At 34.7% G+C, this 16,706-nt stretch overlaps 1 protein-coding gene across 2 annotated transcripts in view; it reads left to right on the top strand.

Annotated features, from left to right (window-relative positions):
* LOC114327676 (calpain-C) overlaps positions 1–16,706 on the top strand; it is a 136,192-nt gene that overhangs the window by 97,753 nt on the left and 21,733 nt on the right. For both annotated transcript variants that reach the window (XM_028276362.2, XM_028276361.2), the window contains exon 2: positions 6,543–6,683. In XM_028276362.2, the coding sequence (XP_028132163.1) occupies positions 6,546–6,683 (138 nt within the window). In that variant the 5' untranslated portion in view covers positions 6,543–6,545. The remainder of the gene's footprint in view (positions 1–6,542; positions 6,684–16,706) is intronic.

Raw genomic sequence — 16,706 nt, 5'->3', positions numbered from 1 at the left:
GATGTCAGACAAGGATGTGTACCGTCTCCACAAATATTTAACATATGTTGGGAGCGTATTTTGAGAGTAACGCTTGAAGGATGGGAAAATGGTATCTCAATAAATGGTCGAAAAATAAGCAACCTATGTTTTGCAGATGACACAGCCATGAACGTAAATAGTCAAGAAGAGTTTATTGATCTCCTTCGACTGGCTGAAAACGAAAGTCAAATATTTGGTCTGCAGTTAAATATATCAAAGACAAAGATCATGATATCTAATAAATATATCTAACAAAACCACACATAACCACATTGACCGGTTTGAGGTTGTGAGTACAAATACAGGGTTAGTGGAAGAACTAAAAAGTAGATGTCTTCTATGAAAAGTCGCTGTAGGAAAGATGGCCAAACTATGGAAGGACTCTCAAATTTTTCAAATTTAAAAAATCGGATATAGATGAACTGCTTAAGATTCCCAATACTGGCATACGAGTGTGAATCTTGGACTCTAAGACAAGCGGAAAGAAGAAAGATAGATGCCACTGAAATTCTATAATTCAATGTTAAATGTGCTTAACGTAAGATCTCTAGCAAAGTCCATCTCCAACGATTAAAATAATTTGGACATGGTATGAAAGCAGACATAGAAAACATGGAAAGACTTATACCTATATTACCAAGGAAAGATAGAATATCGAAGTTCACGAGGAAGATCCTCGATAAGATGGAGCGACCAAATTACAGGAATATGCAAAGACCTTTGGAGTCGGACAATACACGACATCAAGATGAGACTACACTTCCTCTGAGGGGTTAGGACACGAAAGAAAGAGAGAGAGAGGGAGAAAGAGAGAGAGAGAGAAAGAGAGAGCTGCTGACTATCCGCAATACAACAATACAACATAATGTCATAGGCTATAGTGTTAAATAATATGCACGGAGCTCTTTACGCAAAACTAGTAATAGGTACTCTTGATAATGTGTTTGCATGTGTTGAGCATTAGGCACATGAATTAGTTTATCAATTGGTATTATTTTTAACTCTTTTTTCCTCTCGTATATTAGTTAGATTAGTGTTAGTAATAAATACCGTCCTTGTGTCAAAGAATTTTTTAACGACAAGATCCATTAAAAACGAATTTGCAAGATCTAATAGAAAATTATTAACTAACTGTTGACATACAATTTAAAAATTCAAGGTATTTTATAATTACATGGTATTGTAATCTTTAAATTTTGTTGTTTATATTTATTTTTAATTAAGCGAAAAATTGTTACAACAAAATCTCTACTTCCTTGTATTTGTCGGAAATCTATGAAGAGATTATGGATAGTTCTATTGAATTCCCATCCTAGGGAGATGCCTTAGAGTAAAATTCTGATCTATGGTCGATATATTTTTTATAAGTCTGGCCTGGTATTTCACTATGAAATTTTATACAAAACTGTTTACCATATAGTGCCTTTTTATTAAATAATCTTTAAATATTCTTTAAAACACATAAATTTTATGTGTTTTAAAGAATACACTACTTGAACAAAATACTCAGAACCTTTCATAAAATAGGCAGAAAAGGTAGTGACAATATACAGGGTGTCCAGAAATTCTCCTGACAAACGAAGACCGAAAAAGATAATTTGAAGACAATTTAGAACCTAGACCTAGATGGACAAAAAGGGACCTAGAGCTCTTTGAAGATGGGGCCTGGTTAACGGATTTTTTGAAACACCTCCAGAACGCCTTTTTTTTAGAAAAACTAAAACTGGTACGCCTGTTTATTTTCCAGAGGTACCTAAATCGATTCCATCAATTGCGAATTTCAAGCACCGGTCATAGGCGTCAGTTTTGGGTAGGGCAACGGTTATTTTATTTTTGTCTATAACTTTTAAGTATTTTTGATACCTACTGAATTATTAGATTGTGAGGTATTCTAGTACTTAAATGTACTCTTGCTTTAAGTCGGTAAGATGCACCGTTTTCTAGAAAAATCGACTTGAAAATTTTTCGTTTTTTGAATTTGAAAAAGATTTGAAAAAAATTTATTCGCAATTGATGAAATCGATTCATATCTGCAAGAGAAATGAACGTATTAGTTTTCGTTTTTCTAAGTAGTTCTTTTGTGAAATTTTTTTAATTAAAAAACGAAAAATTTTCAAATCGATTTTTCTAGAAAACGGTGATCATACCGACTTTAAGCAAAAGTACCTTTTAGTACTAGAATACCTTATAATTTAATAATTCAGTGTCAAAAATGCTTAAAAGTTAAAGACAAAAAGTTATGCGATAAAGATAAAATAACCGTTGCCCTACCTAACACGGACGCTTATGACCGATATTGATGGAATCGATTTATCTCTGGAAGAAAAATAGGCGTATCAGTTTTCGTTTTTCTAAATAGAAGCTTACTTCTTCAGGTGCCATCTCCGCTACGGAGGTTGGCAATCATCGTAGCTATTTTAATTTTTGAGGCAGTAGCTCTAAATAGTTGTTTTGAGCTGCATCCAAACCATTCTCTCAGGTTCTTCAGCCATGAAATTCGTCTTCTCCCGATGCTTCTTCTGCCATTTATCTTTCCTTGCATTATGAGTCGCAGGATACCATACTTCTCGCCCCGTATCACATGTCCGAGATACTGTAGTTTTCTTTCTTTAATTGTAAGTTCAACTTCCTTCTCTTTACCTATTCTTCTCAGTACTTCGTTGTTCGTAACTCTATCTACCCAGGAAACCCTCATAATTCTTCTATAGGTCCACATCCACAGAAGGAAGAAAGTCCATATCTTCTATAGATCCACAGAAGCCTTCTGAAGGTATTTAAAAAAAACGAATGACAACACGCCATCTTTAAAGAGCTGTTGCTCTCTTCAGTCCTTTCGAACTATAATTTTTTTTATTAGGCGAATTGGGTATCCTAAAATTATCTGAGGAATCTCCGGTCTTCGTTTGTCAGGATAGTTTCTGGAGACCCTGTATAAAAAATTTCTTACATACAGACGACAAGATTCAGTAAGGACTTTTAGTCATTTACTAAAGAATTTTACTACAATAATCTAACAAACTTATCTCCTTATCACCGTAAATAAAACAACACATTGTGTATTTACAAACGTCCGTCTGTTTAATTCAACGACTAAACCGTTGTATGAGAACAGAATAAATATTCGCTCCTAATTAGACCATAGAAAAGTTGAAATGAAGAAAGAACAATTACTTGCACATTTTATATTGTAATTATTTAGCGGAACAGTTCACCAACAAACGACTGGTTTTACATAATAAACAATTAGTCAGTATTTGACAAGGCTCGTTCCACTTCATTTGGGAAAGTTTAAGATTAGGTAGCAGGACACTGTGGTTTTGTTTACTCTTTGATTTCGGGTGTTTTGTTTTTTTTAATCATTTTGAACTGTTTGGTTTTTCATTGTTTTTTGCTATATTTGATACATATTATAATATCACATTATTTCTTTTAGTACGGGATCCGAATCTACCGAATCCGAATCACCCATCTGCTTTCCGGATGAAACATTTTTTTTATTAAATTTCAGACCTACACAAATATTACTTGCCTATCAAAATCTTGTCATAGCTTTCCTTAGGGGGGGGGCGTAGGATTTGAAATCAACATTTCAAGCACATTTTTCAGAATGGGAGGTAGGAAGGTAGGGAGATAGTGTTGAATATCCCTGCCTTCTACTCGCCTTGCAACAGGTTCGCGCATTTGAACGACCGTAGTGAACAACGGTCAACAGCAGAGCTGTGCCCATTATCTTTTGCAAATTACTTCTCGATTCAAAAACATATTTGGGTTTGCATCACTTTACGCTTTGACAGACAAAAAAGAAATTAAAAAAAAATTGAAGGCACTCGTGGGAGTGCTGACAGAAGTGAAAACTTCTTATAGTAAATAAATTACGAGCTCAATGTTTTTTCCTTATCCAAAAAGAAGTGCTATACTTATATCATTTACGCGATGCGTATGCCCTATGCTATTTATGTATACATACACGTAATTTATATACGTACAAATTTTATTTCAACGTAGTGATGACGGTCGCAAATTCAATATTTTTCCCCATTCAAGAAGTGCACAACGTCCGTAAGGAAGTTTTCAATTTAAAAATTTATTTCGTCGAAGCGATGACGTTTCCTAATTTAATACTTTTTCCCCATCCAAAAAGTGCACAACGTCCCTCAAGAAGTTTTCACTTCAAAAATTTATTTCGTCGAAGCGATGATGGTCGCGATGACGGTCGCTAATTTAATACTTTTCCCATCCAAATAGTGCACAACGTCCCTAAATAAGTTTTCACTTCAAAAATTTATTTCGTCGAAGCGATGACGGTCGCTAATTTAATACATTTTCCCCATCCAAAAAGTGCACAACGTCCCTCGAGAAGTTTTCACTTCAAAAATGTATTTCGTCAAAGCGATGACCGTCGCTAATTTAATAATTTTTCCCCATCCAAAAAGTGCACAACGTCCCTCAAGATGTTTTCACCTCAAATATTTATTTCGTCGAAGCGAGGATGGTCGCGATGACGGTCAAAAGGTGCACAACGCCCTAAAGAAATTTTCAATTCAAAAATTTATTTCGTCGAAGCAATGACAGTCGCTAATTTAATACTTTTTCCACATCCAAAAAGTGCACAAGTTCCCTCAAGAACTTTTCAATTCAAAGATTTATTTCGTCGAAGCGATGACGGTTGCTAATTTAATACTGTTTCCTCATCCAAAAAGTGCACAACGTCCCTCAAGAAGTTTTCACTTCTAATATTTATTTCGTCGAAGCGATGATGGTCGCGATGACGGTCGCTAATTTAATACTTTCCCCATCCAAAAAGTGCACAACGTCCCTAAAGAAATTTTCAATTCAAAAATTCATTTCGTCGAAGCGACGACGGTCGCTAATTTAATACTTTTTTCCATCCAAAAAGTGCAAACGTCCCGAAAGAACTTTTCACTTCAAAAATTTATTTGGCCGAAGCGATGACGGTCGCGATGACAGTCGCTAATTCAATACTTTTTCCCCATCTAAAAAGTGCACAACGTCCCTAAAGAAGTTTCACTTCAATAAATATACATACAAAATTTATTTCGCCGAAGAGATGACGGTCGCGATTACGGTCGCGAAATAAATCCTTTTTACCCATACTAAAATAGATTTTACATTTATTTTAAATTTTAATACTTCTATACATTTCATATATACATACACATAATATATTCGTACAAAATTTATTTCGTCGCAGCGATGACGGTCGCTATGATGGTCGCGAAATCACTCCGTTTTCCCCATCGTAAAATAGGTTTTACATTTATTTTAAATTTAAATACGTCTACACAATTTATATTACATACACATAATATATAGCATGGGCGATGACGGTCGCAACGACGCTCGCGATGAGGGTCGCGATGACGGTCGCGAATTCAATGCTTTTTCCCCTATCCAAAAAAAGTGCACCACGTCCCTAAAGAAGATTTCACTTCAATAAAAGTTTTTAAAGGCGTTTTCTCAAAACTGCTTTTTTCAAAGGCGGTAGACATTGTAACTCAAAAACTACTTGACCGATCCACCTGAAATTTTGTATATAAGTATTTTCTTTAGACATTTCTTAAGATAACGCTCTTAAGATATTTTTTGTTTAACCGTAATAAACATGTTGATCCTTTTTTTGCAAAAAATCGTTGTTTTGACTTCTGAGTGATACCAAAAACTCAAAAATCGATAAAACTAAAAAAATTCGACAGCGTTACCTCGAAAAACTCATAAGCTAATAAAATCTTTTTGAATTTTTTGTTTAACATGATCCAATGATGAGTTCTGATGTCCACCGCAAAATCCATTGTTTTTTGAGGTTTCTTTAAAAATTTACCGCCATTTTCGGGAAAAAATTTTTAATATTTTTCCTTGAATTTTTTTTACTAATCTATGGATTGAAAAATAAGCAAAAAAAGCACTTTCTTTTGTTCCTTTGTATTACGTGTTACAAGAGTTTTCTTTGAAAGATGGCTAATAATCTTTCCTCACCTTTAGAGAGTGTCCAGGTTTCTAAACCATAATATGTGAGTACCAATCTTATTAAGGTTGTGTATATTTGGCATTTTGTTATTGTTGCTACGTTAACTGATCTTATTTGCCCAATTAAGCCATGGTAGTGAATATTTGCCTATTCACTTCCTCTGCAACGTTATTATCAGACGTAACTAAAGATTCTTCTAAAGTATGTAAAGCTTTTTACCCACTCAATGTTGTGTTCTTCTATTGCTGCATTTTTCAGCTAACTTATTCCTGCGTTTTTACATGCATGCATATATTTTTTTATTCGTTCTTGTTCTTCTTTGTTTACCATCCGTCCCTAGTATCTACTTCTTCAGCTGCTTTAGAAATGAGAGAAACATTTTTTTCCATAATTGATTTAAGCATATTCAAAAATATAAAGACCTTAAGCAAATAAGTTAAAATTGTCAAAATACTTTTTGTAAAAACTTTCTCTGGTGTCAAAAAGATAAATAACTCCAAAACAAAGAGTTCTAACGCTTTTATTTTTGTTGCAGGGGATGAGTGAATACGACCGAATACGAAGGGCTTGTTTGAAACGTGGGGAACTATGGGAAGATCCTGATTTTCCTGCGTCACAATCTTCAGTATTCTATCACCAAACTCCACCATTCCAGTTCACATGGAAACGACCAAAGGTAAATTCAATAATACACTGTTGATTAAAAGTATGACAAAACACAGCAACCTTTTTAATTAATACAATAATATGTATATGTATATGTATATTTGCTTGCTTACTTGCTTGGTTATTGGCCTTGCTTTATGCAATTTGGCCAGCTCGATCAGGTTGGCGGTCACCACGTTGACTGGCTCATGACCATGTCGGGCCCGCCGAATATGTGTACTTGATTTTTTGAAGTAAATTGGCTATGGTGATAACTTTGACTAAATATTTACTTTTTATACACAACCTATACTGTAGTAAGCGAACATATGGGCGTTATGCAATAACAAACACAACCTATTAGCGTTCTATTACTAATAAGCATGAATTAGAAATAAGGTGTAGCTAGTTGAGCATTATAGTTTTATCCTGTTTATGCTAAGAAACTTCATAATTGCTTTTATTGATTCTTCATCTACGTTATGTAAAATTGAATATATTGTTATCGGAAGTGGAAGTCCTTTATTGGCAAACAAATTGTAGATATCCCAGTTTGGAATGGAGTTAATAGGGCATTCAAAAAATATGTGATTAAGATTTTCTATGGACCCATATTCGCAATAGGGATTGTCTGCCAGGTTCATTCTAAGCAAGTTTTCTTTTGTTAGACAGTGCCCTGTACGTAACCTAATAATATATTTCAAAAACAAGATATAGATACATATTTCAAAAACAAGAAGAATCACATAGTAAGTCACAAGAAATACAACTTTTGTTAAGGCTGTATGACACTATGCATTTTCTTGTATCATTTCTAATATCGTTTCTGATATCGTTTCTTGTATACATTTTCTTGTATCATTTCTTGTACGTACATTTGTGCCCTGTATGACACTATGCAAGTTCTTGTATTGAAAATTGTATGAAATTCGGCACGTGATTGGTCGAAATTTTGTTTGTCACCCTGTGTCACGTTATGATCGTACTGCATCTACAGACACAGCTGATTTTAAATATTTTATAAAATTTATAAACTTTTATATAATTAACATTTTAATGTTAACCAGAATTTTACGTTGACTGAGGTTGATTATTTGTGTTTTTATTTTGTTTTGATATTTGTGCTAAAATATTTGCATTAGAATTATCTTCAGTTTGATCCAAATTAGGAACTATTGTATTTTCGTCTACTAAAAAATTATGCACCATGAAACCTAAATTTATAGTTTGAACTTTACTAGGAGCTAAATATATGGTTATTAGTAGAACAGTAGTCCATACCAAACGGTATATTAAGTATCAATAAAAGATTTATAAATAATACCTACAAAAACACAAATAAATTCATCAATACATTATCCCATTTTCATTTCAGCCGCCATTATGAGTAAGTAATTTTGACATTTTAGATGTTTTACCAGCAGGTTTTACGTTTTTGCTCTTTGCGCAGAAATTGGCGCAGTTCTTGTACAATAATCTGTGCCTGACACAAATTCTTGTATCGTTTCTGATATCGTTTCTTGTATCTGTGTATGACACTATGCATTTTTTTGACATATCAGAAACGATATTAGAAATGATACAAGAAAATGTATAGTGTCATACAGCCTTTAACCATTACCAAATAATTTCATTTTTTGGTTCATGGAACCTTCTTGCACTGAAGGTTCCAAAAATAGAATAGTCTTATTTTAATTCGATCTAAATGACTGTAGGTAGTGAACTTTAATACTCATGTCACAACCAAAAGCATTAAAATTGGAAAGCATATTTTCTTCTTATTCTAAGTACCTAATTACTCTACACCAATATTTCCAAGAAAATTTTGTGATACTTTAACCAACGAGCACTAAACATTCAGAGCATTTTCTTTCTGTTGTGATGCGATTGATGCTGCAAATTGGGGATCTTTAACCAACTGTCTTATTTGAGTACTATCGAATATTCTGATTTTCAGTTTTCAGATTCATATAGGTCTGGATCCTGCGTATGAAAAAAAAGTTGATTAATAGCAAGCTGAAAATTTTTTAATAGCTTAAGGGTGTCTAGTCGGATAAACTTTGATGTATGGGAACACTGGAACAGGGGAAGTTTTAATTGTGGAAATTTGGAACGTCAGACTACGAAAACGTCCCATGTATTTTGTCGGACAGGACTTCCAATTAATTTGATACCATTTCATTAAACTGTCCTGCAAAAATCAGACTGCTATTTATCACCAACTGGGCATTTCAATGAGTGGCACACGTAGAATATGTCAAATGACAGGAAGTATGACAGGTGACCAATAGCAGTCTCATTTTTGCAAGAGAGTTTAATGAAAGGGTAACAAATCAATTGGAGGTTCTGTCCGACAAAATACATGGGACGTTTCCGTGGTCTGACGTTCCAAATTTTTAACCTGTTCCACAATTAAACCTTCCCCTATTCCAGTGTTCCCGTACATCAAAGTTTGTTCGACTAGACACCCTTAAGCTATTAACAAAAATTCAGCTTGCTATTAATCAACTTTTTTTTCATACGCGGGATTCAGACCTAATAGGCCTGCATCCAGCGTACCAAAAAAAAGTGGGTTAATAGCAAGCTGAAAATTTGTTAATAGCTTAACGGTGTCTAGTCGGACAAACTTTGATGTACGGGAACACTGGAACAGGGGAAGGTTTAATTGTCGAACAATTTAAAAATTGGAACGTCAGATTACGAAAACGTTCCGTGTATTTTGTCGGACAGAACATCCAATTGATTTGTTACCCTTTAAGTGAGTGTTCCACTCATTAAAATGCCCTGGTGGTGATAAACACCAGTCTGATTTTTGCATGAGAGTTTAATAAAATGGTAACAAATCAATTGGAAGTTCTGTCCGACAAAATACATGGAACGTTTTAGTAGTCCGACGTTCCAAATTTTTAACCGGTTCCACAATTAAAACTTCCCCTGTTCCAGTGTTTCCATACATCAAAGTTTGTCCAACTCACCGTTAAGCTACTAGCAAATTTTCAGCTTGCTATTAATCAACTTTTTTTGGTACGCGGGATCCAGGTCTATTAGTTTTCAGTTACCTGGGATTTTCTACCTGTTCCTTTTTTATGAATATTGAAGAAAAATTCCGTAGATATGTTCAGCACCCTGGGCAGAACACTTTGCTAGAACACAGGATAGATGTTGGACAATACGAATCATAGGATGAAGGTCCAGAAAATATAAAAGACCCCGATGGTGACTACTGTCCTTGTGCAAGGCCGTAACTACGATGCTGGGGGCCCTGGGGCAAACGTGATCTGGGGCCCCTACCGTGGGGTCTGGGGTTTATCCCCCAACGGAATGGGGGGGGGGTCCAAAAAAATGCTTGATATTTAACCCCTTGAAAACTCATTTTAATGCATTTCATGACTGAAGTTTCTTGTACCTACATATTGCTATTTTAGTTGACCAACACAAAAAAAGAATGTGTGTGTACTTTGTACGCACGTAAGAAGTTATACTTCTATTATATGATTTCAACCAAATAAATATACTTTCAACAAGTTATTTGTATTTTATTTAAAGATTAAACTAATTTTAACTTACTACTTTCCAAAATTTTTTATTAAAACAATAAGAAAAATAAAAAAAAAATATAAAACACACGGGGATTTGAACCGGGGACCTCTCGATCTCCGGTCACGCGCTATACCACTGAGCTAGACTCCCTTTGCTTTGACAGGTTACAAGATTTCTCATACATACTGACAAATTTAATAGACCAAGTGAAGTATACAAAAATACTTTAAATATACTTACTATTATTATAAAATATCTTATTCCCGAGGAAGACAAATCCAAAGACACAAAAATTATAATAAATATATTTACGAAAACACTAATAATATATTCTTTTCTCGCACACCTTATTTGCGCTACATAAAGATGTAGCGACTATAATACCATACTGTCGGTGTGCGCATGCGCCAGGGAATGTAAAAAATTCACCCTCGTGTCTAAAGAAGTATAACTTCAAAAATTTTGAAATCACCTTATTTCAAGTTAAATAATTTTGCAAGTATCATCTTATCTGTTTTATGCAAGTACATTGTTCGGCTACAATGTGGTTCCTTTCACGTACCAATATGTGGCCTGGGGAAAATTGGTTAAGACAATATAGCTGGGACGGGGTGCCCATACTCCGGTTGCATTTTAGTTTTTGTTTCGCCAAAATGACTAATTTTCTCAGTAACAATTTATACCTTTACGAAAGGTATTGGGGACCCCAGCTTAGCCCGGACCTCCTCTTCCAATGGCATTTTAGGTTTTATTACGCCAAAATAACTAATTTCCTAGGTAATAATTTAAATTTTTATGTTATGGTCTCGGGGGCCCCAGCTTAGCCCCCTCAACTTTATGTTGAGGTCTAGGGTGCATCTGTAAGGTCTTTCTAAAATTGTGTCATTTGTAACTATTTCGTTGCGATCGGCTTTTAAAATACATATTTTTTTCTTCAAACGTCAAATAATGATGACATTACTTATCTAACTTGATCCTGTCAAAGTTTGATGTCTCCGCCGGCAGCGGGCAAAAACGTCATGGCAACAATATGAAACATGTCACAAAGCAACAATACAAATGTCATTAACAACAATTAAACATCATTTTTATTTATAGTAATATTAAAAGTACAATTAGTTAATGAGGCATTTTCAAAATTGAAACCGTGCAAAAATGTTCCCGACTCTTGATACGCATTGGTAATTGTTGATGATACTGATGGTCGAGCACAACTTTCAGCAATCATTCCCGATGTTGGCGAATCATGAGGGTTTAAAATTTTTTGAGCATTATCGTTCTTATTTCTTATTGAATCCTCTATATATCCTTCGGCAACCGTGCTTGATTTCCAGCCCCCATGTCGTTTGAGGTATTCTAGATTTCCGCCTCCATCAATTAAAAGTGTTGCTGAAGTTCGTCGTAATAATAATTGCAAACAACTGTTAAACAACTGTAACCAGGGAGACGCAAATCCCACCGACGACTTAATTATTTTAATTTCTAACATCTAGACGACTTTGATAGTTGTCACAGTTAATTTCGAGTAAAAATAGCGTATGAATTGTACTATTTATGGTTGAAAATTGCTACGTTTGAAGAAAAAATAGTATACTTTATTCGGCAAAGAAGCGACTTTTCTTGACTTGCCCTCTATTACGCGCCTCACTTCGTTCGGCGCGTAATATCGGGCGCGTCAAGAAAAGTCATGCTTCTCCGCCTCATAAAGTAATATACTATTATTTTCCTCGTTAAATTCTATGCACGGCCAACAAAACAGAGATGACGAACATATCCAGTTGTTAAAGTACCTAACTTTTTTATTATCCAACACAAGCGAATAAATCTAAAAACAGAATGTTAAGAAAACCTGAGGCTATTGTTGGTTTTTAATTTCAGTATTTTATAAACGCTAGAATAATCCACAAGGTGATGCGAACTTTGAGAAAAAAAGCACAGTTTGATTCGTACACCCGGTATACAATGATAGTTTACCTGTCTAGCAACAATAATATTACCGCGATATTGTTAATGAATAAGGCTGTAACATGGTAAAAAATCACTTAAATCGGACAACAGGTTTAGGAAATTCGAGACAACAAAAATGACCAAATTTTTAGTGGATCGATTTTTTTGCACCCGAGTGTAGAAGGTGTAATTAATCAGGGAAGGAATGATATTGAAAAATGTCAAAAAAAATTAAATACAAGATATGTTGCCCAGAGACTCCCAACTGTATAAATATATAGAAACCAATTCTACAGATAAACGTAAATTAAATTACCGAATAAGACCCCTCTCACTCGCATGCACACAGGATCGATCACAAGAACTGCTGCAAGGTATTTTGTGTCTTATTTTGTTCTGAGGCCTTTTCCCAGGATCGGCCCGTTGGGGTAGGCAAGGTAGGCGCCGACTACCCTCTTCAAATGTAGTACAATAATATAAATTATTAATATAAATTACTTATTTCAAAATTGTAATTTATAAATTTTGACACAATATCTACAATAAAATAGCAAAAATGTTAGAAAAAAATAAACAAACTACTGACAGTGCTTTCGCTGGACATATTTCTCTATCTAATAAGATATATAATGAAGAAGTTGAAAAAGATTGAAGAAGTTGAAGAAATTGATGTTACAATTCTTTTAGCAAAACAAGAACTTACATTTCGCGGTCGTGATGAGAGCCATAATTCTTCAAACATGGGTAATTTTAAATAAATTTTTAATTTAGTAGTTAAACGCGATCAGGAAATCCAGGATCATGTTAAAAATAGAAGGGGTGTTCACGGGTTTGTCAAAAACAATACAAAATGATTTAATAGATTGTCTTGCCGATTACGTAAAAAATGAAATTTCAACAGAAATTAATGAAAGTCAATTTTTTTCTATACTAGCTGACGATACTACTGATATAACCGAAAAATCACAGTTTACTTTAACAATCCGTTTTGTTAACAAAGTTGGTCAGGTAACAGAAAGATTTTTAGGGTTTTTTGATGTTAGCGATAATAGATCTGCAGACGCTCTATATAGTTTAATTTCAAACGTGCTTGAGCCATATGATTACAAAAATAAATTAATTGCTCAATTTTACGATGGTGCAAGTGTAATGGCTGGCTCTTTAAACGGATTACAATCAAAAATTAAAGTAGATGCTCCAAAAGCAATTTTTACACATTGTTGCGCTCATAGATTACATTTAGTATTGTAAGACGGCTCAAAATGTATTACAAACTGTAGGATATTTTTTGTCGCCTACCCGAAGTATATGTGTAGCCTACCCGCATACTGAGGTCACTAGCCGCCACTGCCTTTTCCTTATTCCAAGATCTTCATTGATCTCTTATCTTGGCTATAATTGATATTCTCTTGCACTTGGCATCCTATTTTTATTTTTTCTTGGGGATTCCGCTGCAGAACAGACTTAGTCATTAATACAGTAGGTATTTTTACTAAGTTTGTGGTCGATGCATGTCCGGTTTTTGGACTTTATTTCATTCTCTACTCCCGTTTGTTCGGTTATATCTACCATATTGTCATTTCGATAGAGTTAGGTCAAAATATACGACCAATTCTACGTCACTTTCAGGTTTTACATGCGTAAAGTAACTAAACATAAACATTGCGAGTGTTCCCGTTATACCTAAAGAACTCCTAGCCATTTCAAAATTGCTTCATATATAGTTCGCTTGAGGAAGATACAAACTTTTACGCAAATGAAGGATAATAATACAACATTAATTCAAGAGATTTATAAACAACATTTACAACACACATAGTTATGGGATATAAAACGCAATCTCTATATGCAAGTCTAATTTTCAAGGTGAATAATAACCTGCTGTCGTTATATAGAATATTATCTGCTGAATATTAATATATTTTAATCCACATTCATTAAAACCTACACAAACGGTTAATACAAGTGCACTAGGAATATGTTTTATTGAATAACATCGTAAATATGACACAGTAAAACTCATGAAAGTCAGAAAAGTTATTACAAAACATAAGAAATTAAAATAAAGACAAATAATTCTCGCATTAATAACTTATCTTTTTTTTGGTATGTAATTTACTGCTCATGTAAATTTTTATTTACTATTTTTTATGATTTCATTTTATTGAAGATATAAATTTTTTTCAGCAAATAGGCAAACTCGTCAATTTTAGCAGTGTTTTTTAATCCTCTGATGTGTTTTTTTAAGATTAAGAGTTCTTTATAGGTTAGTTGTTATAACAAATTAGAAGCCTTCGAGATGTGGTCATATCGTAGAATGCTCCGAATATCATGGATTCAACACATTTCAAACAGAGAAGTCTTAAACAGAATACGTCAAGGCGAAGATGACTTGATGAAGATAATAAAAAAGAGAAAACGTGAATATCTGGGGCATATAATGAGAGGTGCGAAATAAAAAGAAGATTCTTGGGCTTGGGCAGCCTACGGAACTCAAAGACATATTTAGGAGCAGTATACCGATCGGTTTGAAAAGACAAGTGTTTGATCAATTTGTGCTGCCGGTAATGACATATGGAGCAGAGACACTGACTCTAACCACGGCAACAAAGTCGAAAATGCGGGTTGCTCAAAGGCGTATGGCAAGATCCATGCTGGGTGTAACCCTACGGGATAAAATAAGAAATGAAGATCTCAGACAAAGAACCGGTATCGCAGATTTTATAGAACGTATCACCAGGCTTAAATGGAACTGGGCAGGACACGTCGCCAGACTGAAAGATTCAAGATGGACACGAAAGCTGATGGAATGGAGACCAAGAGAAGATAAACGCAGTAGAGCAAGGCCGTCTACACGATGGACAGATGATATCAGGCGGATTAGTAAAAACTGGCAACAATGAGCACAAAACCGTGAAGTGTGGAAACAATTGGGGGAGACCTATGTCCAGCAGTGGACGTGAATTGGTTGGATGATGATGAGAGGTAGCAGATACTGTATAGGTACTGCAATTAATACTCAACGGAAAGATTGACGGAAAAAGAGGAATTGGTAGGAAGAAATATACATCCTCCGAAACCTTTCTCAATGGACTGGCTTATCAGCAGATGAATAATTATTGTTACATTCCGCTAAAGAGCGAGAACGATATCGGCAAATTGTCATGGAAGCTACCCACGCCCAAAATTCGGGCACGATATTCAAAGAAGAAGTCTCAGGTCAAGATTTATTGGCGCCATATGATTCTGCTGTTCCTAATATTCAGTATAGTGATTTCTTTGTATCGAACTATTATCTAATTGTTATCTACCTGTTATTTTTCTATTAATGAATAATGATATTCATACCCTCTCCCCCCAATAAAGCTCGCTACTCTGAGCAACGAGAACTATCAAAAATAGAAAATAAATATAGAAAAGAACATGATTAGGATGAAGGTAAACAATAGACGCAGATACATGAAGGGACATTAGAACGATACATAAATTAATGCGAAAATATGAAGAAAATAAATTAATACAAATAAAGTCATAAGAGTACGAAATTGACAAACCAAGGCGAAGGATAGGAAGGAATGGAAGCTGATTCTGGAACAGGCCAAGATCCACCATGGGTTGTAGAGCCAATGATGATGATGAAAGTAATAAAGAAACAACTAGAAGCTACAAAAAAGCGAAGCAAATACAAGAAAAATTAGATCGACTGGAGAAAACAACTAATAAGGAAAAAGTATGATGTTATTTAGGCTCAGAATAGACACAAATCATGGCCCAAATAAAGGAAGAAATGGAGACTTTTATAGTCGAAGCAATAAAGACACAAGTAAAATTTTAAAAAGCGGCAAAAACAGGAGAAGTAATCGCTGTAGTAGAAACAAAAAATATAGAAAGGTTAAAGAAAATACAAATTAAGACAACATAAACAACAAATCTTCTTCTTCTTATATTAGGCCTCTTGACCTGTTCCTAGCCGATTTTGAGCTTGTATTCGTAGCTGTGATGTTGACTGCCAGCTATCTCGCCACCTTTTAAAGGGCCTTTCTATTGGTCTCTTGCCTGTTGGCTTCGAATCCCTGGCTATACGGGCTATTCTCTCGCTGTCCATTCTCGTCACATGCTGATTCCACTCTCGCCGTCTCTGTCTTCCCCACCGTACTATGTATATCTTGTATGTTACAGAGATCTCTTATTCTGTCGTTCGGTATTCTGTCTCTCAGTGTTTTCCCAGTTATTGACCTCAACGTTCTCATTTCTAATGTTTTCAGTATCCTCTTGGTTTCTGCTGTGTCACATCTTGTTTCTGTCGCGTACGTCATGATCGGTATTACACATGATTTGTATATGCGTACTTTCCCTTCTAACCTCATATCTTTGTTTCTCCAGATGACATCCCTCAGACATCCTGACATGTAATTGGCTTTATTTGCTTGCTTTCGGACGCTCTCTTTAACATCTCCATAACTAAATATTTCGACTCCTAGATATTGGAATCTCGAGACTTGTTCAATTAGTTCGTTGTTAATTACTAATTTGCATCTTATGGGTTCCCTTGACACTACCAGGAATT

This window comes from Diabrotica virgifera, chromosome 2 (genome assembly GCF_917563875.1).
Source record: "Diabrotica virgifera virgifera chromosome 2, PGI_DIABVI_V3a".
Taxonomy (NCBI): domain Eukaryota; kingdom Metazoa; phylum Arthropoda; class Insecta; order Coleoptera; family Chrysomelidae; genus Diabrotica; species Diabrotica virgifera.
The sequence above is the reverse complement of the archived record's forward strand: the minus strand, read 5'-3'. Positions and strand labels throughout refer to the sequence as shown.